This window comes from Halichoerus grypus, chromosome 1 (genome assembly GCF_964656455.1).
Source record: "Halichoerus grypus chromosome 1, mHalGry1.hap1.1, whole genome shotgun sequence".
Lineage (NCBI taxonomy): Eukaryota > Metazoa > Chordata > Mammalia > Carnivora > Phocidae > Halichoerus > Halichoerus grypus.
This window is the reverse complement of record NC_135712.1, coordinates 199,200,364-199,226,834: the sequence shown is the minus strand read 5'-3', so window position 1 is coordinate 199,226,834 and position 26,471 is coordinate 199,200,364. Positions and strand designations below refer to the sequence as shown.

Here is a 26,471-nt window from a genome sequence, read left to right as displayed (position 1 = left end):
TTTCCCCTTAAGACCAGTGTCTGACACCGAAGGTGCTCAAGGCCTCCCTTCAACTCTGGACATCCAGACCTGGAATGAGGCTGCGAGTTTCCCTCCCCTACGGGGCACAGCCTGGCATCTCGCCCCGAAGACTTCTGCCTGAACGGGGAAGGAACACGATGTCCTGGCCAGCTGCAAGTCCGAGAGGCTAGTGGGGGTCAGTGCTGTTAATGGGCTGAGGGGTTGGCAAGGGCAGTTCCTAAGGTTGGTTGGAGCCCTGGCCAGGGCAAATGCCAGGTTAGAGTTGCAGGCCCTGAAGACCAAGTCATCATGCTGACACCTTGAGGAGAGAAGGGATTTCCCTGGCGCCTTACTCCCAGGACCTGTGCTCATACTTCAGGCCCCCGATCACAAAGCACCAGGCCAGAACTCAGGGTGAAAGAGATGGGAACTTGGTCCAAATGTCAGACAAAATGGGCTAAAAATAGCTGACTATTGAGGGGGGAGGGTCAGTGCTCAGATTTCTCCCAAAGGTCAGCCTGGTCTGAATCATAACCACCCTCCTATACTACCCACGCCACTCCCACTCCCAAACAGAAAGACGCAATAACCATTTTCTATAGAAGTTTATTCCCAAAACAGAGCGCGGCTTCACGGAACAATTTACACAGACAGGGAAAGGGACCACTGGGCTGGAGCAGGGGACCCCCAGAGAGGGGCATCTATAGAACCTAGGACATAGCAAGGACACCCCCCTCTCCCCAGAGCGGGCCCCTCAACCCTTCAAGGGCTGGGGTCATTCTGGGTAAGGAGAGCTGGAGTCCTGGCTGGCAGGATTTGGCACCAGTCAGCAAAGTAGAATTTTTAATCTCCTTGGAAACTGCCTCCCAAGATTATGTGTGGGGGAAGGGGGGTGTCTGCACAGACCCCCTACAGCCCTGCACAACCCATTGTTCCTAGCCATAAGAGGATGCCTACTCTGGAGGCCTTCTGGGTCTGCTGTTCAACAGGGGGCTCAGGGCTGACCTTTGGCCTGGGAGAGTTAGGAGCCAGAAACCTCTCAAGATGGCCATGTCCAGGGTCCTCCAGGCCCTCTCCGGCCTTCTCAATCTTTCAGTTGTAAACAAAGGGAGGGGGGAACCACTTTTTCAACTGTAAACAAAGTATAAAAGTTCAAGGTTTTAAGTTGTAAACACAGTTTTAGCCTGTTTTAAATCTTGACCTGTAAACAAAGTAACAAAATCTAAAAGTCCCCAGTTCTGGACGTCAGACAAAGTAATAAAAGAGTTTTGTGAACAGGGTCCTAACAGTCATTTCTCCCTTTATAAGGGAATGAAGTAGGATGGAACTAGTTACCGCAGCCCAGGTGCCCAGGGCCAGGGAGGGTCCTGTAAACATGGGAGGCAGCAGTGGCACCTACATTCTGTGTCTTCAGCTCTCTTACTTCTGCTCCCCCTTGCTCCCCCGCCTACCCCTAGGAAGAAATTCTAGCACAGGGCAGTGTCGGGGAATCAGATGGCACCACAGACAACATTTGCTCTTAGCAGGGGCTGGCAAAGACCCCCTAGTCCACCCTCTGCAGGAATGTCTGCATAGAGGCCCGAGCCCCTCCGCGTGGGAGAAAGGGAAGCCTTGCTCTGTAAACATGACATGCTGCTCCACCAGCGCCCCACAGCATCAGTCCTAGGTCATAAGGCAGTAAGTGGCAGGGACTCCGCATAAGAAACACACACATCCACGGGGAGGGGCAGCATGAGCAAGCCCCGTGAGGAGGTCAGAGGACCCCTGTTTCCAAGACAACCCCCAGTCCCTGAAGTTTGGCCCTTGGGGCATCCGAGAAAGCGCAAAGATCAATTCTGTACTTTGGGCCCTAACGATATTCAGATCAATGGGCAGGGGCTATTTGCCCCTCCTCTCTGAATCTACCCCAGGAAGATGAGAGGAAAGAGCATATCGTTTGCCAGGGACCCAAATGGGGCCAAACACTGCACGTCTTACCCTCTGTCCCCTTCCCCTTCCAGCCCAGCCTCAGAATCCCGGGAGACAGAAAAGCTGAAAAATAACATAAGCATATCTCTCTGGTTACAAAGGTACAAAACGTATAAAAGTCCTCCTTTCAGTTCCCTCCCCCTGCACCTGTTACACGCATGCTCACATGCTCATGGACAGAGCGAGGAGCCTCAGCACTGCAGCAACAGGAGAGCTGGGGGGTGGGTGGGAGGCTGCCTTGGGATCAGCCCCTGACTCCTGGAGTCTCTTCTGTTAGCTCAAATCCTCCACGGCCCTCAGCCGTTCCTAAGTCCGGGAGTCTGCCCCTCAGGAGTGCCCCTCGCTTCTGGGAACTCTGCAGGGTTGAACGCGGCAGTCAGAGGTGGTTGCTGAGAGAATTCAGTCAGGGGGCTCTCGGCTCCCCCACAGCCTGGGCCCCCGCCATCTCCCCCCACAACCCCATCACCTTTTCCTTTCAGTCCCCAGCCCCCTTACACCCATTCCGGGGATCTAGACCCCTTCACCCCTTCTGCACCCTGAGACTCATCAGCAAGGCCCCCTGGTCACCACCTGTCCCCTCTCTAGGCACTGAGCGAGCACCTGCTGGGTACAGACATTACATTAGCACTTGACAGATGTCGCCTCAAAAAAGCTCCACATCTCATCTGTTACTACAGACACATTTTACAAATATGGAAACAGAGACTCGGGGAGGTCAAGTGTGACCCCAGAGCCCGAACCCCTGCACAGTCCCCCAGGACCCCTCCCCCACCCCACCAGCTAGACCCCAAGGCTAGGCTGCAGTTGGGCCCAGGCAATACTCATAGCTCTCCCTCAGCCCTGCGTCCAGCACCCTTCCAGAGTCCCCGGCACAAGGCCCTAAGTTCCCTGCTCCTCCTTCCTTTCTCCTCCTCTGCCTCTGCTTGGGTTCTATTGGTCTCCTGCCCCACTCCTGGGGTCCCTTTTCCCCAAAGCCTCCTTTTAACCTGCAGACCTCCACAGAGCCTGACCTAGCTGTTCCTCCTTTTTGAAACTCATCTCTTCTCTTGGCTTCCAAAGCCTGGCAATCCCTGGCTCCTCCCCACTCCCTCTCGGACTCCTGTGTGTCCAGCTGCTTCCCAGGTACGTGTGCAGCTCCCTACGCTACAGATGGCCCACAGGCCCCTGAGATGCACCGGGTCCCAGCTCAGTTCCTATGTGCTCCACCTCGCAGTGCCCACAGGCATGAGGAACTTAACACTGACTAAATAAATAAGTGGGTCAATGATTTACTTTCAAAGTTAGCTCTTCAGCCTGACATATGAGATGCCCATACCCTGGCACTACTTCTGGCCCCTCCTTATCCCTTACCACCTCCTAATCAAAGCCTCCCAAGCCATGAATCCTCCTCTCCGCCCCCCGGCCCCCCGCCCCTTTCCGTACCACGTTACCTCCTCCTTCTGGGCCTTGGCTCCTGCTTTCGCCCCCTCCACTAGCTCAAGCCCTTTGGGAGGCATGTATCTCTCTTCCCGAGCCCGGGAGTCTGGCACCAATCAGACACGCGGCAAGTCCCTGCTAATCACACCACCATTCCCTGCCTGTGGCCCCCTCGGGTAGCCCACACTGCCAACCCACATGTGGCCAAACACAGGGCAGGGTGCACAGGAGGTTGCCTTAAGCTGATGAGGGTGTGGGCAGGTGGCCACACCCTGCTTACTCTGAGTCTGGAGACAGCTCCGAGACGCTGTGGGACGTGGCCGAGCGTGGTGTGGAGGGCCCAAGCGCAGAGGCTGTGGCAGAAGGCGTGGCAGTGGTGTGAGGGCCCGAGGGCGTGCTGGAGGACTGCACAGAGGAGGAGAGAGCTGAGGAGTTGAAGGAGGCCAGGATAGAAGAAAGAATGTCCAGCTGCTCTGTGGAGGGGCCGTGGCTAGGGCCACTGGCTGGGTCTTCCCTAACTCTGAGCAGCTGTGGGGCTGGCCCGAGGCCTTCTCGTGAGGGGTGCCGGCTAGGCACGTGGTCCAGCTGCTCCCCTGAGTTCGATCTCCTGGACAGGGAATCCAGGGGCCGGGATGGCAAGAGGGGGTCCCTTGAGAGTTGCCGCTGGGGAGACAGGGGCAGAGGCGGGGGCTGTGGGTCAAGGTCCCGGGCACCGTGGGGCAGGGGCAGTGTGCGCAACCACTCGCAGGGTGCCCCTAGGTCCAGAGCATCTCGTGACCCGAAGCGGCCGGCCCTGGCGCCAGGGTAGTCCCTGGGTGGCTGCCTCCGTGGGAGGGTACTGCCCCGATCCCTGGGCTCCAGGCGACCTGGCGTGGCGTCCAGGCATTCCTGGGACCCCGGCCGACTCAGGGGACGCAGAACAGGGGCAGGGGCCTCCTCCAGTCGCTCACGGCTCAGTTGCCGCCGGAGGAGCAGGTCCAGCTGTTCTCGAGAGGAGTAGCGGCTGGCTGGCTGCGAAAGGCTGCCTGTGGCCCCTCCAGCATAGATGCGACCATAGGAGGCAGCTGGCACGGCACGGTGGCCCAAGGTGGCTGCACGGCGCCAGGACAGCTCAGGGGCACCTCGGGTCTGTGGCACCAGTGGGTACTGCAGTCGGTTCTTTAGGATGCCTGTGTGGGGAACACGTGGGAGCTAGGCTATGTATGGGCTGGGGGCAGGGGCAGACACTCCCTGGGTCTAGGGCGGTAGCTGCCCCTGCGATCCCTGTGACATGGGGCTGGGGGCAGCAACCCCTTGCAGAGGGGCAGAGGCAGCCCCTAGGCATTCCACGGTGGCAGCAGGACAGGGCTCAGAGTGGGGAGGCGGTAATCCTCGGTCAGGACAGGGTCTGTCCCCATGGGTGCAGGAGTAGGGGCAACTCCCCCCTGCCCTTGAGATCAGAGGAGGGACAGCCCCCAGGATGTGGCAATGCGGGCCAGGGTCAAAGGGGCGGGAATCCCCTGGGTTGGGGTAAAAGCAGTCCCTGGGGTCCCTGAAGTACAGGTCAAAGTCAGGGATCATACCTTTCCTCTGACGCTGGGCCCGACCCAGGGAGGTTTCATCTCCACTGGTCAGGGCCAGGTCTGGCTGGTTGTTGTTGGCTGCATCCTTGCTGGTGTCCAGCCCCAGGCGCCTTTCAGAGCCCCAGGTCTGCAGAGCACAGGGAGTGGCCTCGCATTCCCCCAGGGCTGGCCAGTAGGACAGGAGGTCATTGCCATCCACATCTGTGGAGCCAGAGCAGGTTACAGGAGCCTCCGAGTTGACCCCACTGTTTCATGAGCCCTATGATCCAGACTCAGTGACTGCCCCCTCTCCCCCAAGCCTGATCCTAATGACTCCTGAAACCCTGGCTGTTCTGACTGAGCAGAGGTAGGAATAAGCGGGTGTCTCTAAGAAATCAATGGAACCATGGAGAAGATTACTGGTGAGCCTGCCACTCTGGAGGTAGACAGATACTAGGGGTGGGGGAACTTGGTGGCTGAGGGGCCAAGAAGAACCCTGGAAGAACCAACGAGGCTGAACCCTAACCCTCAGGGAAGAAAAGGGGCCGGAGGAATGACGTGTTACTCTGTAACATCCCTGACTTTGACCTTGTTGCCCGGGCTATTCCCGGGCCTCCAGCCAGCAGAACTGCTAGGAGACTGGATGGGGCAAGGTGTGTGGGCGCCCAGTGATGACCCCACGCTTCCAATAGGTCAGTCCCAGGAATCCTCAGGGGATATCAGTGTCCCTAGGTCACACCCAGGTGGAATAGGGGGTGTCTCTTGGTCACCCATGGGGTCAGAATATCCCCTCACCTTTGGGGTGAGTGAGGAGCCTCTCACTCTGGGCTGCGCGGCGGAGTGGACGCTGGAAACGTCCCCGGGTCCGGCCATTGTCCTCGCTCTCTGAGGATGGGATGGACAGACTTCTCTCCTCCTCCAAGGACAGGTCACTGTCGGAGTCAGAGTCTGCGGCTGGAGTTGGGAAGGTCAGAAGAGGGAAGGCACATCAGTGGCTCAGGGAGCCAAGGAACTTGGGGGTCAGCAAAGAGCCTGGAGCTGAAGGTCTTGGAGTGGCTACAGCAGGGAGCTGGGGCTGGGGACCTAGGTAGAGCCTGGAGTGGGGGTCGGTGCAGAATGGCTGGGACTTGGCAGGAGAACCAGGTGCCTCCTGGGGCAGAGACCTGGGGGGAGCTCGCCCCACCACAGTCAGCTGCTGCGCTGCTGCTCTCAAGAAGGAGAAATGGGGGAGAGACCCTCCGCCTCCTCCCACCCCCGGCCCAGGCACCTACCTCCACCAGCATCTCGATGGAACATGGCCACGTCCAGGTCAGTGGGGCCAGCGTGAGCCTGGAGGCTGTGGTCAGTGTGGTCAGCAGCTGAGCCATGTCGAACCAGGACATTGTCCCTGGAAATGCAGGAGCGCCCCACCCCATCATCAAAGCGTGATGTGATGGGGTGCTTCGGAGGCTGGGGCATCTGTGAGCACCCAGGCCAACTGCTGTGGAATGGCTCTGAAGGCACCCCTGGGTGTGTGGCAAGAGGCATCTGGGCCCAGGTGCCAAGATGGGCAGAGCCACCATCCCGGGACCCGTGATGCCAACCTCTGGTCGAGTGGGACTGGTCTGAGCTGTATGTCCCCTTGCCCCTCCCGAGAAGGCTGCTCCGCTCACCTGAGGTAGCCTCGGCCCCGCTGGCTGTCTTGGTCCTGGGTCCGGCCCGAGCGGGCACTGCTCACTGAGGAGACAGTGGAGGCACCCAGGGTGATGCGGATGAGGCCGCTCTCTTCAAAGAGGGCGGTGTTGTTGTAAGCCCCGTGCCCCTGCAGGAGGTGGGCGCAGACAGGCGTGTGAGCCGGCTCTGCAGAGGCCTCCAGCCCCCGGCCTCCCAGGGCACCTGCCCTGACCCCCCAGCCCTGAGAGCATCTCACCGTGCCAGGCACCGGCCTCGCTTCCTCGGGCGCTGCCTTCCTGCCCAGACAGGCCGGCGTCCAGGCTGCCCGAGCATCTGCATTCAGGACACAGAAGAGCAGCAGAACTACCAGGCCCTGTGCCCGAAAGGGTCAGTGTGGGGTCAACGAGGGGTTAGCGAAAGTCAGTGAGAGATCAGAAATGAGTCACAGGTCAGAGGAGGGCCACCAGGGGGGTGAGTCAGGGCTGGAGAAGTCACTGTGGGTCAGCAAGGTGGGGGGCGGTCAGGCATTGCAAGTTCGTGTGAGGGCCGACCCAGGAAGGGAGTCAGGGAGAGTGTCGGAGGCAGTGAGGGGTCAGAAGGGCACTAAGTCGGTGGAGGTCAGTGTGGACCAGCAAGTGGCCAGGAGCCGTAGTGCTGGGGAAGGTCAACCCAGGATGAGCAGCCCGCCCGTCATCAGTCAGCCAGCAGGAGTCAGCCCTAGACCTGGGCTCGAGGGCCTGGGTTGGGGCCACCTGGCTGAAGCCCCACCTGGCCCAGGGCGGGGCAGGGTGCCAGCTACCTGGAGGCCGCAGAGCGTGGCGTGGAGGTAGTGGAAGGTCAGGACACTGTGGTTGACCGCCAGGAGGCCGAAGAGCCAGGAGGCACTGACCAGGAGAAGCAGCAGAAAGCAGCTGCGAAGGCTCCTGCTGCAGGACACGGGAGGACACAGGGGACACGCAAACGTCATGCGGGGCTCATGTATGGGACACACGGTACACGGAAGGACAGGAAGTCACACAGGAACACGGCGGTCTCAGGAGGACACGAGGGGAGACGGGAGGTCACCGAATGAACCAGGAGGATACTTAGGGAGTCATGAGGGGATGCGGGGGGGGGGACTGTGAGAGAAATGTGGAAGACAGGGGGGTGACACAGGGGGTAGGGGGCAAAGTGAGCCACCCAGGCCACGGGAGCCTCTGCGGAGACAGCAGGGCAGAAGCACGTGTGGGGCCAGAGAGGGACCACAGGCCAGGGCAGGTAGGACTGCATCCCCGTACCCAGAATCTGGAGTCCAGCCTGCCCAGGAGAGGACTGCCGTTCCAAGAACCCCCCACTTTCCCCAGCCAGCCAACTCACAACACGGAGGTCTTCTTGGCCTCCCTCTGCCCCGCAGAGCAGGATGTGCGGGCAGCGAGGAGAAGCATGGTCCCGTTCATCTGGGCCCGCGGCCAGACATGTGGAGCAGGGGTGGGGCAGAGAGAGACAGAGACAGTGAGAGAAAGAGAGAGACAGGGACAGAAAGAGACCGAGACACACAGAGAGAGGCAGAACCAGGGAGAAACATACACGCGCATGGGTGCACACACACACAGTCGGGAAATCAGAAAGAGAGAGGCCCTTAGAACACAGAGGAAGTCCCAGGTAGGGAACCAGGGAGGGACTGAGAAATGGAGAAGGAGGTTCACAGAGAGAGAGAGGCAGCCGAGTTTCTGACCCGATGCCGCCCATCTCTGTGCCAGGGGAGCGGAGGGCAGAAGTTGGGGCGGAGCCCTGCAAGGCTGTGGACTGCCGCCTGGCATCCCTCCACGGACACCACCACGCCTGCCGCAATGCGCACGGGTGGCCTCGAGCACAGCACACTCACCACGATGACCAGGATGACAGGGCCTGCGAAGCTCCAGATGAGGGGCTCGTGGATGGAGATCCAGCAGAAGTCAGGGTTCCCATAGCCCTCGGGATCCAGGCCGACGGCAAGGCCTGTAGGGGAGGACAGGAAGGACGGAAGGGGTATGTTCTAGAACAGTTGCCCCTCTCATGCCCGGGGAGAAGTTGGGGGGGTGGGGACGGAGCAGGCTCCTCCCCGAGCACACGGCATGGGGGACTGAGGTTAGGGTAATGATCAGGACGAGGGTCGGGCCGGGTGACAGGAGGCAGGGGCGCAGAGCCCTCACCCAGCAGCACAGCAGGGACGCCCCAGCCCAGGGCGTGGTAGAAGCGCATGGCGCCGCGGTCCACGTTGCGCGGTTCCACCTGCATGCGGTAGAGGTGTAGGCCCTGCACGAGGAGCCACGCGAAGGTGCTGAGGAAGAAGTAGTGCAGGAGGATGGCGACCGCAGTGCACACCAGCTGAAGGCAGGGGTAGGGGCCGTCAGCACCGCTCCCGCCTCACCCCGCCTCTGACCCCTAACCCACAGCACCTTACCCTGGCATCCTGCCCCGAACCCAGGCCCCCACCGGAGCCTCCCTGACCTCTGACCCTGAGCTTTGGCTCCAGGACTTGGTGGGCCAGGGGAGGTCATGAAGACACAGGTCCCCTGGCCCTGACCCTGCACCTGGTTGTGGGTCCTGTGGATTCCCAGAAGGAAGAGGAGCTCCGCCAAGCCCAGGGCAGCCGCCACGTTGGCATGGATCCCACGCACGTTGGACTTGAGGCTGCGCAGGCTCAACAGGACAGCTGCGGTCAGAAGCAGCGCAGCCACGGACACTGCCATGACCACGTGCGTGAACACCGCCAGCAGCTCCAGGTCGCCCTCCAGCCGCTGTGGGGACAGGGACGGTCGCTGGGGTGTTGGGCACCCCGACCCTTGGGCCTGCCCACGTCCTCAGGACTCTGAACACAATCCCACCTCACGGGGGGAGGCATCCATAAGGACCCCAAAGGTGCCCGTCCGGCTGCAGCGACATCGGGCGTGAGACCCGTTCCTGTGCACCAGCTCGCAGTCCCGTGCTGTCCACATGCCGTGCTGGTCCGCCCTGCAGCCACAGGGCAGTTAGACCTACTATCCCCTTGGGGCGCTGTCCCCTGGCCAGGCGGGGCGGGGGGGACTGTGACAGACAGTGGGGGTGGGGCTGAAGCTGGGGAGCAGCATTCTTCGTGGGCCTGGGTGCACAGGGACATTGGTGGGGGCCCCAGGGGCAGGCGGGGCACTGCAGGGGCCAATAGGGGAGCAAGGGTTTCCGGAGCGGAGGTCCTCACGGGCCAGGTGGGTCCCACTGCACGCAGATCGCCTTGCTCCGGTTCGCTGTTTGTAGCAGGCGGAACTCCAGGCTGATCGGGGACTCCAGGACACCCCTTAGGAAGTTGCGCCGGTGGAACACAGCCACACTGACCACCGGGGAGTTCATGACAGGGTTCTGGGGGAGCCTGAGGAGACACCCCACCTGGGCTCGGACACCGCTGACCTCCCTAAGCTCTGACCAACCACCTCACGGCCTTCATGCCATCGGCATGGCTGACCGAGAGTCCGGGGTGCCCCAGAGCAGAAGCTATTTCTGGGCTGCTTCAAGACCCTGCGTCCAATGGCCTAGCTGGGCTGCCACGGTTGTGCACAAGCAGCAGGTTCTCTGCAGCCAAGGGACTTCAGACCCACTGCCCACACTGGGGTCTGCGGCCCCCGCAGCTCCAGACTGTTTGCCTCAAACGGCCCTCCCTGCCAGCCCCCTCTGACCTCCATCCGTCAGCCAGTTTGCCTGTCTGTCCCTGGCTCCTATACCCCTCCTTTATGTGACCGCCCCCACCTGTGGCTCAACCGTGCACGACCCCACGGGACATGAGTCACAGGGAAGCCGGCATGGACGAGGCTCCCGGGGGCTGTACCCAGGAGCTGTCTCAGGATGACGGTGAACCTGTTCATCTGCCCACCAAGAAAGGTGTGCTAGGTTGGGTAGAAGCTTGCAGAAAGCTCAGGGGTGAGGGGCCTAGAAGTAAAGCCCTCCCCGTGGTACCTGGCGCCCCGGCGCTCGGCCTGGAACTGGGCAGGGAGCAGCCCCCCCAAGGTGCGGTAAACGAGGAGGATGACAATGGAGATCCCAGGCTCTGGCTCGGGCTCTGGGGGGGCTGGAGGAGGGGCCACACTTGAGGTGGTAGAGTTTTCCATGCTGCTGCTGCTTGTGGACAGAGCTGCCAGGGGAGGGAGAGGAACCACCGTCAGTGACCTCTGACCCCACGCACCCACAAACCCAGCTCTGAACCAACCCAATGCAGCATCAAGCATGGGAATCTCTTCCCTGAAGGTCCAGAATGGGGAGATGGGGAGAACAGAAGTCCATGTCCCCTTCATCCCCAGGGCTGGATCCTGAATATCAAGGCCTGGGAGAGATCATCAGGGGTGAGGGGGAGAACCCGGCGAGGTGAGAGTGGTGTGGGGGGTTGACGTGGGAGGGTCTCACACAGGGGTCTGACATGGGGCGGGTCTGGCAAGGGGAGAACCGGCAGGAGGGCGACACGCTATCTGGCAAACGAGGGTGGGCAGGGAAACAGGACCTGGGCCAGGGGTCACCCAAGGACTCTCACCTTCAGGTGGGGATGGCCGTGGGGACTGGGAAGGCAGCAGCACGTGTGTGTGAGGATCCCAGGCATCCTGGCCCCGGAAAAGGTTGCTATGGTAACGAGGGTAGCGACGGGTCCCCCGGGTGGGACTGGGGTGCTCCATGCGGTCAATGCTGAGCACTGCCCAGGAGGAAGACGGGTGTGACCCAACAAGGATCTCCTCCCCATGCTGAAGGCCCCACACCCTCCTCTCCCCATTCTGTACCCACATCCCGCAACCCATCAGTTCACTGCTACCAGCACAGAGCCTGTCCCTGCAAAGCCTCCTGCCACTGATGTTGATATCCATATCCCCAGCCCCTCAGACCTCCAGGTCCTTGCCCTTTCACAGCCCTCTTCCCGCCCCCCACCCCCCGCCAGGCTACCCGCCACATACTGATGTTGGGCGTCACCAGCCCCACGGGATTCAGGTATGTGAGCTCCATATTCCTGGCGAGGGTGGCTGCATACTCTTCCAGATGCTGCACCAGCCCGGCACTGCCTGGGGAGCCCCCAGGGGCCCGCTGCCCCAGGGCTGCCCACAGGTCTCCAGTCTCGGGAGCAAGCAGTGCGGAGCCAGCCCACAGCAGGTTCTGGGAGGAGGGAGATGAGAGTGGGCTCAGCCACGTGAGGACATGTGAGGGGACAGGGCTGGCCTGAGGGGTCTGGCTGGGCACTCAGACAGGCCCCAGCAGGCAAAGGGGTGGGTCTGGAGAGGACAAGGGAAGAGGGAGAGCCCAGGGCTTTCAGTTCCCCAGGGTCAGGAGGGACCTGAGCAAGGGTCCAGGGGATGGTGAGCACAGGGCGCAGCCCCACCTCATTGAAGTGGGCGTCCTGTGTGGCTGTCAGCCCGAAGCCCTGCTGGTGGCTCTCGAATGCCAGCAGGTGGGCCAGCAGTCGGGCAGTGACCCGGACATCCTGGCTAAAGTAGTGGTCAGTGTGGCCGGTCACCTCCCGCAGCCTCTGAGCCAGCTTCTTGGCCTCCACCGTATCCAGGACTGTCTTATTCAGCTCTAGGCCATCCAGCTGCCAGGACAAAGATGGGGATGGTCGCTCTCTGGTCCCTTAGGCCTTTCTCAAAAACTTCACCCGAAGAAGGGTTTGGCCAGATTAAAGGGCAACCAGGAAAAGCCCAGGAGGTCAAAGGCTGGGGCATGAGGCCTAGGGCCCAGCACCGGCCTGGGGAGGCCGAGGCCAGGCCGGGGCCAGCGCAGGTCTTGAGTGCAGGGCCAGGTCTGGGCAGTCTCACCAGCAGGTTGAGTTCTCGAAAGGCAGGAGAGGTACAGTTGAAGAGGTCAGGCTCCAGCCAACCCTGGTCCTCACCACACAGCCGTACAGCAGCACCTAGGACCAGATGACCCCCGGTCAGGCCTGGGGCCTGGACACCTTCGCTGAGGAGGGAGCACAGCACCCTCCCCTAACCCAGGGAGAGCTCTGAGGCAGAGACCAGAATAGTTGGCATCTGTGGCTGGACCCCTGGACCCTGCAGCCCCAGCCCCCAGCCCAGGCAGGTCCCAGCTGCCTATCAGTTAATTCTTGAAGGGTCTATGGGCCGTTCTGAACCACTGGTTACATAAAGCTGAGCACAAGGGCGTTCTCTGTCTCTATCTCTCTCTGTCTCACACACACACAAACACACACACACACAGGCCAGGTTCACAGACATGTGGCCCAGGGCAAGCACACACACACAGATGTGTGAATCAGGACAGACACACAGACATACACGCTCTCTCATGTATGCACACGCAGACATGCTGACACAGACCAGGTTTTCCAGGGGCAGTGTGTGACCAAAGTGAGGGTGGGGTGAAAGTTCTCACACCAGTTTTAACTGCCCCGTGGTGGGCTCTGCTGCCATTTCTCCCTTGTCTGTGTGATCAGGATGGGGGTTGAATGAGAACTGACCTGGGCCTTAAGAGAACTTATAGCCACCAGCAAGAGGGACCCTAACTTAAACACAGAAGCCCCTCCCCTGCAAGACAGACTCACAGACACATGCACAGGCACAGAAAGACACACTCATGAGCATGCATACACAGACGATCTCTGTCCAGCCACTGTGGAGACCTCAAGCAGTGGGGAGGGTTCTGCGGGGACCTCAGGCAGTGGGGAGGGGCCCTCAGGCAGCAGGGAGGAGTCTAGAGGGTCCTCAAACAGAGGGGAGGGTTCTTTCGTGACCTTAGACAGTAGGAAAAGGCCTGAAGACCCCAGAAACTGAGGAGGGGTCTACAGGGATCTCAGGAAGTGGGGAGGGGTCTGCAGGGTCCTCAGGCAGTGGGAAGGGGCCTCTGAGGACCTCAGGCCTCAGAAAAGGGCCCCCAGCATCCTCTGAGAGTGGGAAGGGGCCTCCAGGGACTTCAAGCAGCTGAGAGTAGCTTTCAGAGACCTCAGGCAGCAGGGGATGGGTCTGCAGGGATTTCAGGCAGCAGGAGGGGTCTGCAAAAGCTCTGGCGATGAGGGGGGGCAGCAGCGCACCTGAGCAAACACGTACCCCTTACCTGCACCCCGCAATCCTGCCCAGAAGCCAAGAGAAACAGATGGAGGCTCAATGAGGGCGTGGGGAGGGGCCCAGAGCCCCTAGGGGGTAGTGAGGAGCCCACATGGACCCCTCCCCGACTCCCACTTCTTTGCAGGAGCAGGGCCACCCAACTCAGGAAAAGAAGTAGCTCCAGCAGTCAGAGGACAGGCCTACTCCCACCCTCAGCGATGCCCCTGCCCCCCCAGGTACTCACCCAGGGCCCCCCGAGGACAAGGCACTGAGGCCAACATGCCAAACTTGGTCTGGGGCCACCACACACCAGATCTCAGGGACTTGGGGCAGGCGTCATAGAGCACTAGGGAGAGAGGAAGCACTGAAGCAGATGGCCAGAGGCTGGGGCCAGTGACAGCCACACCCACGGCTCCTCTACCACCCATACCAGACCCACCACCCACCACTCCCGGGCTGACCTTATTACGGGAGCGGCCTATCAGATTCGGTGACAAGTCACTGAAGTACGTGGGGCAAATGTGGGGGTCCCTAGGTGTCAGTGGTCTCCTTCAGGAAAAACCTCCCGGAGCCCCTATCTAGGGAGCCCGGCAGTCCAGGCGACTTGGTGGCAGCCAGAGCCAGCCCTCTCGATGTGGAACTGCAGGGAGCCTGCTCACCTCGGCAGCCACTGGCCGTCACCTCTGCGAAAGGACTGTCACAGCTGTTGCACTGGCGGCCGAGGGCTCCTGGGCGACAGGGGCACTGCCCACTGTGGGGCGCACATGAACGCGAGGTGGAGCCCACAGGGTAGCAGTCACATGGGAGGCACGAGTCGCTGCCCCGTGGTCGGTAGTGGAACTCCTGTTTGTGAACGGATCAGGGGCCTGAGGTCAGAGATCAGGGCTTAAGGTCGGGCTCTCAGGCCTGGGGAATGAGTAGAATCAGGGGCAAAGGGCCAAGAGAACAGTACTCACAGGCTGGAAGGAAGGTTGGACTCCAAATGAAACATAAGGGGCGGGGGGGGGGATCAGATGTCAAGGACAAGAGGTGGCAGATAGGTGACGGGACAGGGTAAGAGGTCAGGGCCTGGGTCAGGTGGCAGAGATCAGCAAGCTGGATAAGAATCACAAATCACAGCTGGAGAAAAGTTCAAATGTCAGGGGCCAGGGGCCAGGCTTACCTTGCAGTGACACTGCCCGTTTGTCTTATTACAGTTGGGGTCAAAGCCCTTGTGAACGTCACAGTTGCAGGGGCCACAGCTTGGGCTCCCCCACCAGCCCCGTGGACACTGCTGGTCCATCCTGGAGGGAGACAGCCAGGTGAGATGCCTCCACATCTCGGTGACCCTCCCTGCCCCCCACCAGGTGTTTCCATGATCTCAGCCTCCAGCCCCTCACCTGTGCTCACAGTGGTGCCCAAAATAGCCACCCACACAATCACAGGTGTAGCCATGGGGGGCTCCTGGGAGGTGGCGGCATGACCCCTGGTTCTGACAGGGATTCAAGAGGCAGGCATCCACACACCCTGGGCCGTAGTAACCTGCAGGTTGGGTCAGCAAGCTCAGGACACTTGGCCACAGCATGGGAGGAAGCAGGCACCGGTTCTTCCAGTGCCTGCCTCCTCCAGGCTCTCCAGATCCCCCGGTCTTCACCATGAGCCCCTGGTTCCTGCCCAGATCACTCTGCCCTACCCCCAAATCACACCTGGCCAGCAGGTGCAAGAAAAGGTCTGCCAGAGGTCTCGGCAGTCAGCATGGGGTGGGCAGGGGCCAGATGCACAGGCATTGGTCACGACACAACCAGGTTCCACGTTCACTCGGCGGCTGGGCGGAAGCAGGGCTGGGGATCCCGAAGGCGTGGAGCCGAGCCATAACCCCTGCGGACAGAGCCAGCAAGGCGTGAGACCCATGCCAAAGCCCCTTGGTCCCTATAGAGCCAGCCACCTGATCTGATGACCCCTGACATGCAGTCTCCCCCAGGCCCCCCCAAAAGACCCAGACCCTGACCCCAACATCCCCAATTCAGGCCCCCCAGGGGACCCCTAATCATGCTGTCCCTGACAGAGCTCTCTAATGACCCTTGATAACTAAGCTAGACCCTCACCTCCAACAGCACAGGAAGGCCTGGCCTATCTCTGATGGCTCTGTGTCACATCCCCTCCCCGTGCCAACCCCTACGTGAATGCAGCTTGTCAGGTCCCAAGGCACTCCTAACCTCTGACCACTCACCCTAATGGCCCATAGCATGTTCCCATGCTGACCCCCACCTGGATACAGCCAACCAGGCCCTGAGGAACCTCCTCTTCACTGCTGGGGGGCAGGCCTCCCACATGGAGTCGCTTTACCTTCAGGCCCTGCAGTTCATTCCCTACTGCCATGGTGTCCTAGGGGAGGGGGACAGTCAGCACTGGGGGTGTGGGGGCACCTGATGGATCCCTGCCCTACCTCAGAGTCAGTCTTGACCTTGTCTTATCCCTGCATGACCATCCTCTGTCCCTCTGGACCAGAGGAATGGTCTGGGAATCAGCTGCCCCCGAGTATGGAGGACCTGCTGGAGCATGGGGGATGGATAATAGCAAGGTTTCGGTCAAGAACTGGGCCCAGATAGGCCTCTCTCCTGGACCCAGATAGACCACGAACTTTCATGGCTTTGAGCTAGGGAGGTCAGGGCAGGGACCAGAGGGGGTTTCCAAGAGTTTGGGAATGTACGGGCTGCAGAGGTACCCAAAGACCAGACCAGAAATCTGGATAGCCTCTCTGACATGAGCAGGCCTGGCAGTGGAGCAGCCCGGTGGGCAGGGTGGGCTCAGAGCAAGGGTATGAGGAGGGCACTGCAGGGAGAGTGGGGTGCAGTGGAGGCAACTGAGAGGAAATGAACTGCAGGGGGGGTGTCAAACGAGGTGGGTCTGGTTGGAAGACTGAGAATGGACTACCGCAGAATCACCGATCAGACCTGAAAGAGGCTAAAGTCCAATGAGACCATGAGGACATGGTGGCCCCGCCGGCCCCCTGGCTCCTCCTGCAATTCCAGCCGCAGATCGTGCCACCGGCCATCACTGACAGTCACCTGATCCAGGAGGAGATGGGCAGCACGGCCCGAGCCCCTGGTCACCGTCACGGACAGCAACCCCCGATCCAGCTGCAGATAGAGAAGCACAGCCCTGGGGTCAGGGCCCCAAGTTGGGCTGGGGCTGGGAGTATCAGGAGGTGAGGTCCGGGGACTCAGACGTCAGCACTGCATGGCCAAGGCCGTATCTGGCACACAGGGCATTGTGCCCAGGGACGTCATGTTGCTGAGAGGGAAGTCAGGGGGGCAGACGTCAGGCCAGGGGTCGGGGATCAGTGCAGTTAGCACAAAAGAGATATGCTGGGGCCCTGCGTCTGCAGAGGATATCATGGTGGGAAAGAAGGTGGAGGGCTGGGATCCAGAGCAGGGTTAAGTACGATCAGTACACCTGGTAGGAGCATGCGGTATGACCAGGCTCAAACTCAAAGGAGAGCGGCTGGCGGCATTTGAAGTTGAGAGTTGAGGGTCTAGGGAGGGGCCAGGAGGACAGACACACCTGACAGAGGAGCGTGCTGTGTGGCCCAGCCTGCACTTGCATCAGGACCCCCTGCGTCGCCCGCGTCCGAAATGCCAGCCCCAGGTACCACGGCACGGACACGGCCATGTCATTTCCGAAGTCCCAGCTCAGAGTGCCATTGCCTCGGAAATGATGGGGATGGGCCATGGCTGAGGGGATAAGAAGAGCAGGATCACAGGCCCACCTCAGGAACAGACCTTACCCTGCAGGCCCCTCTTGCCCCATGCTGCCCACTCACTGAGCCTACAGTCTTTGCCACCGAAGCCCACGGGGCAGTCGCAGCTGAAGCCGCCCCAGCGTTCTGAGCAGAAGCCGCTGTTCTTACAGGGGCCCGAGTCACAAAAGTGCAGCTTGGCCTGGCAGCCTGGGAGAGGAAGGTACACGGAGGATGTGAGAACATGGGGGGCGGGGGGCACGAGTGCTAGACAGGACAGAGGGGTCCAGAGGGGCCAAAAGTGGCCACAATTTTCGCCCTGTGTTCTCTCGGGGTGGAGTTGGAAGGAGGCGGGCCCTAAAGGCTAGGCTATGGCGTGGTGCTTGCCCTCAAAGGAAACAAGGATGAGGTCAGATTTGGAATCACTCCATGGAGCCCTCCACCCCCCTCTCTAATATGGGGACACGGCCTACCTGCTATGGTGCCGTTGTTCGCGACAAAGGCTGCCATGTCCACTCGGCGGCCATCAATGTACAGGTCCCGCATGCAGCCAACAAACTCCTTGTGTGACACGGGGAAGTTCTCGGGGAGGTTGGGGACACCCCCCAGGAGCAGAGGGCCCGTCAGGTCCAGGGACCTGGGGATCAGGGGTCCGCATCATTGTTGGGACGGGGGCCAGGGTAGGGTTGCTCCTGAGGGCCACAGGAAGTGTGTGTGTGGGGGGTAGGACTCAGAGGGTAAAGGTGATTTAGGGGGGAGGGTAAGGCCAGGCTAGGGAAGAAGGTGGGACCTAACTTCAGTTGTGGGGGTGCAAAGGAGAGCTCATGATGGACAGATGGTCTGGGGAAAGGTGAAAGACGGGTCGAGGGCTAGGATGAAAGAGTGAGGCATTTGGGTGGCTGGTGAAGAGTCTGGGGCACCAAGTGGGGATGTGGGGCATTAAAAAGAAGCAGGGAGAGTGAAGACTGGGGACTGGTGGCCTGGGGACCATGTGCGGGAATGGGGAGTCTGGGGTAGAATACAGGGACGGAGCTAGGGTGAGGTGGGGTTTCAGTGTCCTCGTGGGGAGAGCAATGGTGATTTGGAAAAGGACGTGGAGGTTTGGCAGGCTGGAGTGGGGAGTGGGATATGTGAAGGGTTGGGGTGGGCTTTGGCAGGCAGAAGGCATGGGGACCAGGGGCGGGGGTCTCACTTCTTGGAGCTTGTTTGCTCGCCAGCAGCCGCACATGAGTAATTGCCAATCTCAGCACCAAACTGCAGAGCCACGGCCACGTCGCAGTCATCCACGCTCAGCACAGCCACCTTGTCCTTGGAGGGGCCCTGAGCACTCCCCAGGGCATCTGTCCGGGGCTAGAGACCCAGGCACACCAGTCAACAGGACCCCCAGGGTGACCCCTGAGGGGCAGAACCTAGCCTCCCAGCTCCCCTCATGCTCCCACGCCAAGGGTGGTGCCCACCTTGTTGTAGTATCTCAGATGCACTGTGTGCCACTGTCCGTCACTCAGGCCCCCTGGAACTGTAGGGCTGACCACTGTGTTGGATTCACCTGTGGGGAGGATACAGATGGAAGGTTGTCTGGAGCTGCCGAGTTGCCTCTCCCTCCCCACCCCCAGTCCTATTAAAGCAGCTACTCCCAGGATGCAGCATATGGTCCTGGATACATCAGAGCAGTCCCATCCACTGGTGACCACACTGGCTGGACCAGGGTGCCTCTGGACAGATAGGAGAAGCACACACTTCATGGAGAGATGGACTTTCCCCAAGGGAATGGCTAGGAGGGTCAGAGCCTCACTGATGTCTGTTTGGCATGGAAGTAGGTGTTTAGGGGTGCAGTGAGGGGACTTGAGGCTTATACCCCCCAGCCATCTCACCCACACATGTACACTCGCCCACATACACGTCCACGGGAGCACCCACCCGTGGAATATGTAAGCCGCACTTGCCCGGCCACGAGCTCCAGGGCCAGGAAGTCGTGCTTCTCGTTCAGGCGCCCGTTGTAGAAGAGCAGCCCACTTGGCTGCACCGTTGCGAACCTGGGTGGGGTGGACAGGGAGCGTCATGAGCGGGACACCTCACAGCACCATCCCTGCGACAAGAAGTTTCGCGGGGCGCCCGCCCAGGCTAGGATGGGGCAGGAAGCGATGAGAAAGGATGCCATGACGTCAGGGACAGTGATGCTCCGAGAGACACCCAGGTGGGGCATCCCGGGAGGGGCGGTGTCCTGTGGGTCATCAGGAGGGGGCAGCCGGGAATTCGAGTCACGGTCATGGAGGGAGTAGGGACGGCGTGGAGGCGCGCAGAGATACGGGGCGGGCACCTACGAGAGGGACAGCGTGAGGTGGAAGCGCTGCCTCAGGCCGCGGAACATGACGAACGAACTGGGAGGGAAGGAGCGCGCCGCCACCTCGCAGCGCGGGCCCTCGAAGGCGCCGCCCGCCGGGCACTGGCAGCGGAAGCCGCCGTCGGGCCCGTCGGCACAGGTGCCCCCGTTGCGGCAGACGCCGGGGACGCAGCGTCCAGCCTCCGTGTCCAGCTCGCAGTCTTCTCCTACGGGTCAAACCGCGGCGGGAGGTCACCATCCCGCCCGCGCGGACTCCAGTGGGCCCCGCCCCTCCAAAGGCTCCCAGCCCTCTGAAAGGGCGAGCTCCCTGTGGGCATGCCTCCTGTCAGTCTGGCCCCACCTAACGCTCCCAGCGGCCCCGGCCACGCCCCCAGAACCCGCCCACCCTTCCACGGCCACGCCCCCTTTACATCCTCCGTTCTGCCATCCCCCAGCCCCGCAGCCTGCCCACCTGTGAAGCGCGGGCGGCACACGCAGGTGTAGCCGCCCTCGCGCCGCGCGCAGGCGCCGCCGTTCCGGCACGGGTTGGAATAGCAGAGGTCCAGCTCCGTCTCGCAGAAGTCTCCCGTGAAGCCGGGAGGGCAGCGGCAGCGCAGGCCTGCAATGGGCTGGATGGGTCGGAAGAGCGTGGAGGCCGAGGCCAGGAAGGGCGCGGACGAGTCGAAGCGCAGCACGGACACGCACTTCATGTAGTTTTCACAGGGCTCGCGCAGACACACGTTGTCGTCGAAGGGCAGCACGTCCAAGAGCGAGCGGGCCGCAAGGGCGGCGCGGCGCACGTATAACTGCTCTTGCAGCTCCTCGGAGCTGAACCAGGGACCCGTAGCGCCCGCCCCGGCCCCGCGTGGCGCCAGCGCCGAGAAGCTCACATTGAGCACGGTGCCCCCCACGTCCGTGTCGTTCTGGATGTTGAAGATGAAGACGTCCTCGGCGGGTGTAGCAAGCACCGCGGCCACGCCTTCCAGGAAGTGGCCCAGCAGTGGTGACAGGAAGCGCTCCTGCCACATGTTCTCGAGGCGCACGGTCAGGCTGTTGGCCAGCAACTCCTCCGTGATGATGACCACGCGCAGCACACACTGCGCCGTCACGCTGTGCAGCCCATCTGCGGGTGGGGGTAGGGACAGAGGTCAGTCTGGAGTCATCGGCTGCCCCTCCCCCGGGAGTCAGAAGGCTGGGGTAAATGAATGCCCAGACCCCCAGCACCGGAGTCAGCAGGCTGACCTTGCCAGGACACAGGGGGTCTGGGGCTTGTGACCACCAGCTCCCCAGGCATCAAGGTACAAAGTTGCTGCTTCCTCTCCCCTCCCTCCAACACCAGTAGAGATCTGAGCCAGCCATGGGTCAGTAAGTCATTCATCCAACAGCACACAAGAAGGTCCCTAAGTGGTCAGTAACCACTCCCCCAGGTTATTATGGTCAGAAAGACACCCTCACTCAGAACTTAAAGAGCTGCCAGGGCCACTGACCACCCCCACCCCTAGCATTGCATAACCAGCAAAATATCCCCTCAAAGAAACAAATGGGGTTCTAGATCAAGGATTACCCATCCCCTATCTCTGGTCAGCAAACTGTTTTCCCATGGCACTAAAAGGGGCCCTGGCCCTGTGGCCACTCAACCCCATCCCACAGAACCCTGGCTCAGAAAGCTCCCTCTCTCCAGGAAGGTCTTGGACCCTGACCACCCACCCCCCCTCCTCAGCATTCTTGGGTCAGAAAGCTGCCCATCACCCCAGACCTGGGTCCTGTGATCTCAGTGGCCACCTCTCAAAATGAGGATGAGGTGCTTATATACTTTGTCCCCAGGCCCTAGTACACATTGAATGCTAAATAAGGATTGGTTGTTGAGTGAACTGGGGGATAGATGAAGGCTGTGCCTTCTTTGGCAGAGCCAGGAGTCCATGCTCCAGAACCAGGGAATGAACACCAATTGAAATCTAGTTCCCAACCTCGGGAGCAGTAGGCAGAATTGCAAGAGCCTCTCCCACCTGCACCGTCCTATGAGGGAGTGTTTGTGAAAGTCTGGTGCTGTAGAGGTAGGAAAGAGGCAGGTGGGCCTCTGGACATATTCCCGAAGGGCAGGGCTGCAGTCAGCCCTCAGAGAGCAGCCACGCCAATGTGGGCCCACTCTTCGTCTGAAACTGCCAGAGCAAGCTGCTGTTCTTGACCACTAAACTATTGGCCTACCTCCCCTGTACAGATGAAGGTCAGATCGGACCCAAAGTAATGCTTCATCTGAACAAGGGTGTGGTATGGGCTGAATGGCCCAAGCTTGCTTTTCCTGTGACCTCCAGAGCATTAACCCAGGACCTGCAGCCTTTTGAGGGTGGGGGCACTATCTCTAGTGTAGTAGACAGTTCATACGGTCTTTATGGGGCCTGCTAGATGCCCTAGAATCTTTGGGTTTCTGTGGAGTCTACCCAAGACCCTAAGCAGAGACTATGTGAACCTAACCTGTCAAGTCTATGGCAGATCCTGTGGGGTGCAGGAACCCAGCACTTAAGGGATTCTTGGAAGGCTTGGAAATCCTTCTTTGGTTTGAGGTGCCCTGTGGAGCCTCTGAGGCCCTGACAGGTTGAGGTCATTGGGTCACTTGCCTGCCCCCACCCCTTACCTGTGACAGTCACCAACATGGAAGCCACCAGTGGGCGGTTGTTGTCTAGCTTGCGGCTGAGTCGAAGCTCCCCACTGGTCTGGTTGACCACCAGCAGCTGCAGCTCATTGCCCCGCTCAAAAGAGTAGAAAAGGTGGTCAGAGACATCAGGGTCATAAGCTGGGATGCGTCCAATAACTCCTGAGGGGAAGGTGTCTGAGCGGTTGGATACATAGTTGTTGAAGAGGATCTGGAAGTTGTTGAGCACAGGGCTGTTGTCATTCTGGTCAACCAGGCGGACGTGCACAGTGGCCCGACTGACCAGAGGGGCCGACGTGGCCTGTACCACAATCACATATTCCTGGCGAGCCTCATAGTCCAGGTCAATGAGTGCAGTCAACTCTCCAGAGAAGATGTCCATTTGGAACAGCTCAGGGATGTTCCCCTCCACAATCTGGTACATTATATGGGCATTGGGGCCTTCATCAGGGTCTACTGCAGTGATCTGAGCCACCACGGAGCCCACAATGCTGTTCTCCTTCACTCGCACCTCAAACTCCTCAGCTGGGAAGACAGGTGCATTGTCATTTACATCCTGCACCGTCACCTGAATGCTGACTGGAGTCCGCAGCGGGGGCACACCTCGGTCCACTGCGTAGGCAGTAAGTTCATATACTGGCACTGCCTCCCGATCCAGCCGCCTCACTGTGCGGACAATACCAGAGGTGGGCTCAATAGTAAAATCTCCATCCCCATCTTCCCCATTCTGGAAAGTGTATTGGACCCGGCCATTGGCATGAGCATCCCGGTCAGTGGCTGAGATCTGCAGGACACTGGTGAAAGGCGGGGCATCCTCAGACACCAACCCCGTGTAGTGTGAAGCCACAAACTGTGGAGCGTTATCATTCACGTCATTGACCATCACCTCCACATAAGTGGTGTCTGCCTTCTGTGGGATGCCATTGTCCCGAGCAGTGATAGCCAGTGTGTAGGTCACCTGGTCCTCGTAGTCCAGTGGAGCCTGTAGTGTAATGGCCCCTGAGTCTGCATCAATTCGGAACTGGGGCAGGTTGTCCTCCAGGAGATAGGTGATCCGAGCATTCTCACCCACGTCATCATCAGAGGCACTGATGACCACCACAGTGCTACCCACTGGCCGATCCTCATTCACGCTCACGGAGTAGTGGGCACTTTGAAAGACAGGCCGGTGAGTGTTGGCATCTGTGATGTTGATGTGCACGTAGCAGTGATCATGAAGGGCACGGTCAGAAGCGGTTAGCACCAGCTTGAAGTAGCGTTCCTGCTTGTAGTCCAGTGGCAGAGCCAGTGTCACCAGACCTACACCCCCCTGGGTGCTGATGGCAAAGCGATTCCGGGTGTTGCCGCCTGTGATCTGGTAGCTGATGGCACTGTTGGCATCACGATCTACAGCGGTCACACTGACCACAGTCGTGCCCACAGCTGCATCCTCATTCAGCCGTAGGTGGTACTCCTTCATCGTAAACTCAGGCCGATTGTCATTAACATCTAGCACAGTTACTGTGACACTGGCTGAGGCTGAGAGTGGGGGTGTGCCATGGTCTCGGGCCTCCACACCAAAGAAATAATGCTCCACAGACTCACGGTCCAGGGGACCACTCACAGAGACCCAGCCAGTGGCACTGTTTATCACAAAGGGCATATCAGGTGCCACACCAGTTAGGGAGTACTCCAATCTGGCATTCTCCCCATGGTCTGCATCCACTGCCTGAATGTGGATGACTGAATGGCCCAGGGGTGCGTTTTCCAGTACAGAGACCTGGAAGGGTGTGCTGACAAAGATAGGAGTATGGTCATTGATGTCCACTACCTGGATGCTGGCCAGGCCTGTGTTGTTGGACAGTGGTGGCCGGCCTGCATCCTGCGCCCGGATGCGCAAGGCATACTCTCGCTCTGCCTCAAAGTCCAGAGGTGCCACCACCTGGATCTCGCCCGTGAGGCTGTCAATTGCGAAATGGCCACGACTGTTGCCGCTGATAATGTTGTAGTGCACCAGTCCATTGGCATCCTTGTCCCGGTCGGTGGCTGTGACGCGTAGTACCACCGTGTGGGGGCGCACATCCTCGCGCACCTGCGCCACGTAGCGCTTCTCGCTGAATTGGGGCGCGTTGTCGTTCTCATCCAGCACGGTGATGTGCACACGCACAGTTGCAGAGCGCGGCCCGGGCTCTTGGCCCTGGTCGCTGGCCTCCACCACCAGCTCGTAGCTTTCCATGTGCTCGCGGTCCACGCGACCGCTGGTGCTTATGAGGCCAGACCGCGGATCAATCTCGAAGGCGGCGGAGGCAGCGGCGCGCGCAGCTGGCGGCCCCACGAAGCGGTAACGCAGATTGGCGTTGGGGGGCGCGTCGCCGTCTGTGGCACGCAACTGAAGAATGGGGTAGCCCTCCTCCACGTTCTCGCGAAGCGTCTCCCGGTATTGCGCCTGCTCAAACACCGGCGCGTGGTCGTTGCGGTCGGCCACTGTAACGGCCACCATGGTGGTGGCCGAGAGGCGCGGCGAGCCGTGGTCCTGCGCCGTCACGCGCAGGTAGTGCCGCTCCATGCTCTCGCGGTCCAGAGCTGCCTCTGTGCGGATGAGGCCGCTCAGTGGGTCAATGCTGAACAGCTCCAGCGAGCGGCTGTTCATGAGCGCAGCCAGCGAGTAAACTAGGCGCCCGGCCTCGCCTGCGTCCGGGTCCTGCGCCACTACGCGTAGCACCGCGGTGCCCGCCGCCTCGTTCTCGGGCACTAGCGCCTGATAGTTGTACTGCGGAAACTGCGGGTGGCGGTTCGCGGCGCGACGGGGGCGGACCCTGCCTGCTGGGGGTATTCTCCAGACTCTTGGTCGAGCCGGGACCCCCGGGGGGCGCGGCCCGGGGCGCTGCCGGAGGAAGCGGCGGCGGAAGAGACCACGCGAGCGCATGCGCTCGGGCGTAGGCTCGGGAGCTGTCCGAGACTTGCGTGGTGCTGAACCAGACGCGGGAGCTGTCCTCCCTATGCGCGGTGCTGAATCCAGCCCAGGGCCAGATCCCACAGCCCTGGGGGAACAGTCCGGCTGGGGAGCTGTCCTCTCCGTTCGAGATGTCGCAGTTCTCTCGCCCTGACCCCTGCGCCTCGGCGGCCACAATTCCCCGCAGCAGCGCATGGTTCCCACTTTTTTGGGGTTGCCTCTCCCAGCATTCCTCTGGGAGGACACCGACTTGTAACCACGGGGCCGTACCAGAAGGTCGGAAGGGAAGGGCGAGCTGTTCTCCAGGCTCGGGACCCCTGGGGACACAGCCTCTGGAGACAGACTATCTCTTCGCAAGGGTCCTGTCTGCCCGCAAGAGGAGACCTCTGCGCGCCAGCATAGCAGAGACCCTGGTCCCTGTCCTGTTTCTCGCCCGCGGCTGTCTAATGCCTGGACCCCATATTTAGCCCCCAGCCCCGCGTTCGGCTGCTCAGGGGGCCCTCGACCACTCTGGGCGCTTTGCCTTCCCCCTCGGAGCCCCATGAAGACAGGCTCCCTGACTCCCAGACCAGGCTTTCCATCCTCCTGGACCCCGGGCGTCTCGGGACAAAGAGCTAAGGCTCTGCCACCGGTCCGCGCCCCTGGCCCCGTAGCGGCAGCTACCCCTGGGTCCCAGCCTTGGCCCCCGTCGACCCCCAGCTCCTCCCGGCTGAGAGGGAACAAAGAGAGGAGGAGAAGGAGCAGGAGTAGTGGGGTCGTCGGCCCCCTGAGACTCCACCACGGCGGCCGCCTCGCCATCACCCCCCGCCTCCCCACACGGCCTCCACCGCCCCTCGCCCGGGTCCGGGCCTTGGGCCCGCCCCGCCGCTCGGGCCCCCTCCCGGGCCCCTGCCGCCGCCCCGGTCCCCCGCCTCTCGGCCTGTCGCTCCGCGCCGCCTCCGCCCTCTGGGCACCATCTACTCCGCGGCCAGAACCCCTTTGGCGTGCGGCCCCGGCTTTTGCCGCCCCCACCACAGCATCCCCGACGCTGCTGCCGCCTCCCGCCGCTCCAACATGGCTCCCGGCCTCAGCGATGGTTCATTCCACCTCCGCCCCGAAGCTCCAAATCCGGTGGTACAGCCCTTACGCATGCGGACTCTGACTACTGAAGCTGTTGTCGCCATCTTTGTTGAGGGCAAAGCATAATTGCTGCCCGCGGTGCTGAACAGGGCTAGGAGGTTCACCGCCCCTGGATCCACCCTCCTTGCTTTGAGC

General features: G+C 60.9%; 1 protein-coding gene across 2 annotated transcripts; it reads right to left on the bottom strand.

The window, feature by feature from the left end:
- Positions 1-590: 590 nt before the first annotated feature.
- On the bottom strand, positions 591-26,015 carry CELSR3 (cadherin EGF LAG seven-pass G-type receptor 3). Of its 2 annotated transcripts, none has more exons than XM_036079548.2 (36): positions 22,268-26,015; positions 20,108-20,758; positions 19,637-19,862; positions 19,233-19,348; positions 18,773-18,861; positions 18,508-18,665; positions 17,789-17,952; positions 17,400-17,525; positions 17,141-17,310; positions 16,531-16,716; positions 15,845-15,961; positions 15,283-15,454; positions 14,977-15,118; positions 14,760-14,880; positions 14,257-14,440; positions 13,842-13,943; positions 13,608-13,622; positions 12,356-12,450; positions 11,923-12,132; positions 11,504-11,699; positions 11,092-11,247; positions 10,524-10,698; positions 9,775-9,942; positions 9,425-9,551; positions 9,131-9,337; positions 8,750-8,924; positions 8,443-8,555; positions 7,935-8,014; positions 7,378-7,504; positions 6,835-6,951; positions 6,578-6,726; positions 6,197-6,312; positions 5,721-5,879; positions 4,947-5,147; positions 3,665-4,553; positions 591-2,323 (listed from the first exon to the last, which is right to left on the bottom strand). In XM_036079548.2, the coding sequence occupies exons 1-36, from the start codon at positions 26,013-26,015 to the stop codon at positions 2,296-2,298; spliced, it is 9,975 nt and encodes a 3,324-aa protein (XP_035935441.2). In that variant the 3' UTR covers positions 591-2,295. The 2 variants fall into 2 exon arrangements, with proteins under 2 accessions (XP_035935441.2, XP_035935449.2); XM_036079556.2 differs by having other exon boundaries at positions 7,378-7,501.
- Between the last annotated feature and the right edge of the window lie 456 nt (positions 26,016-26,471).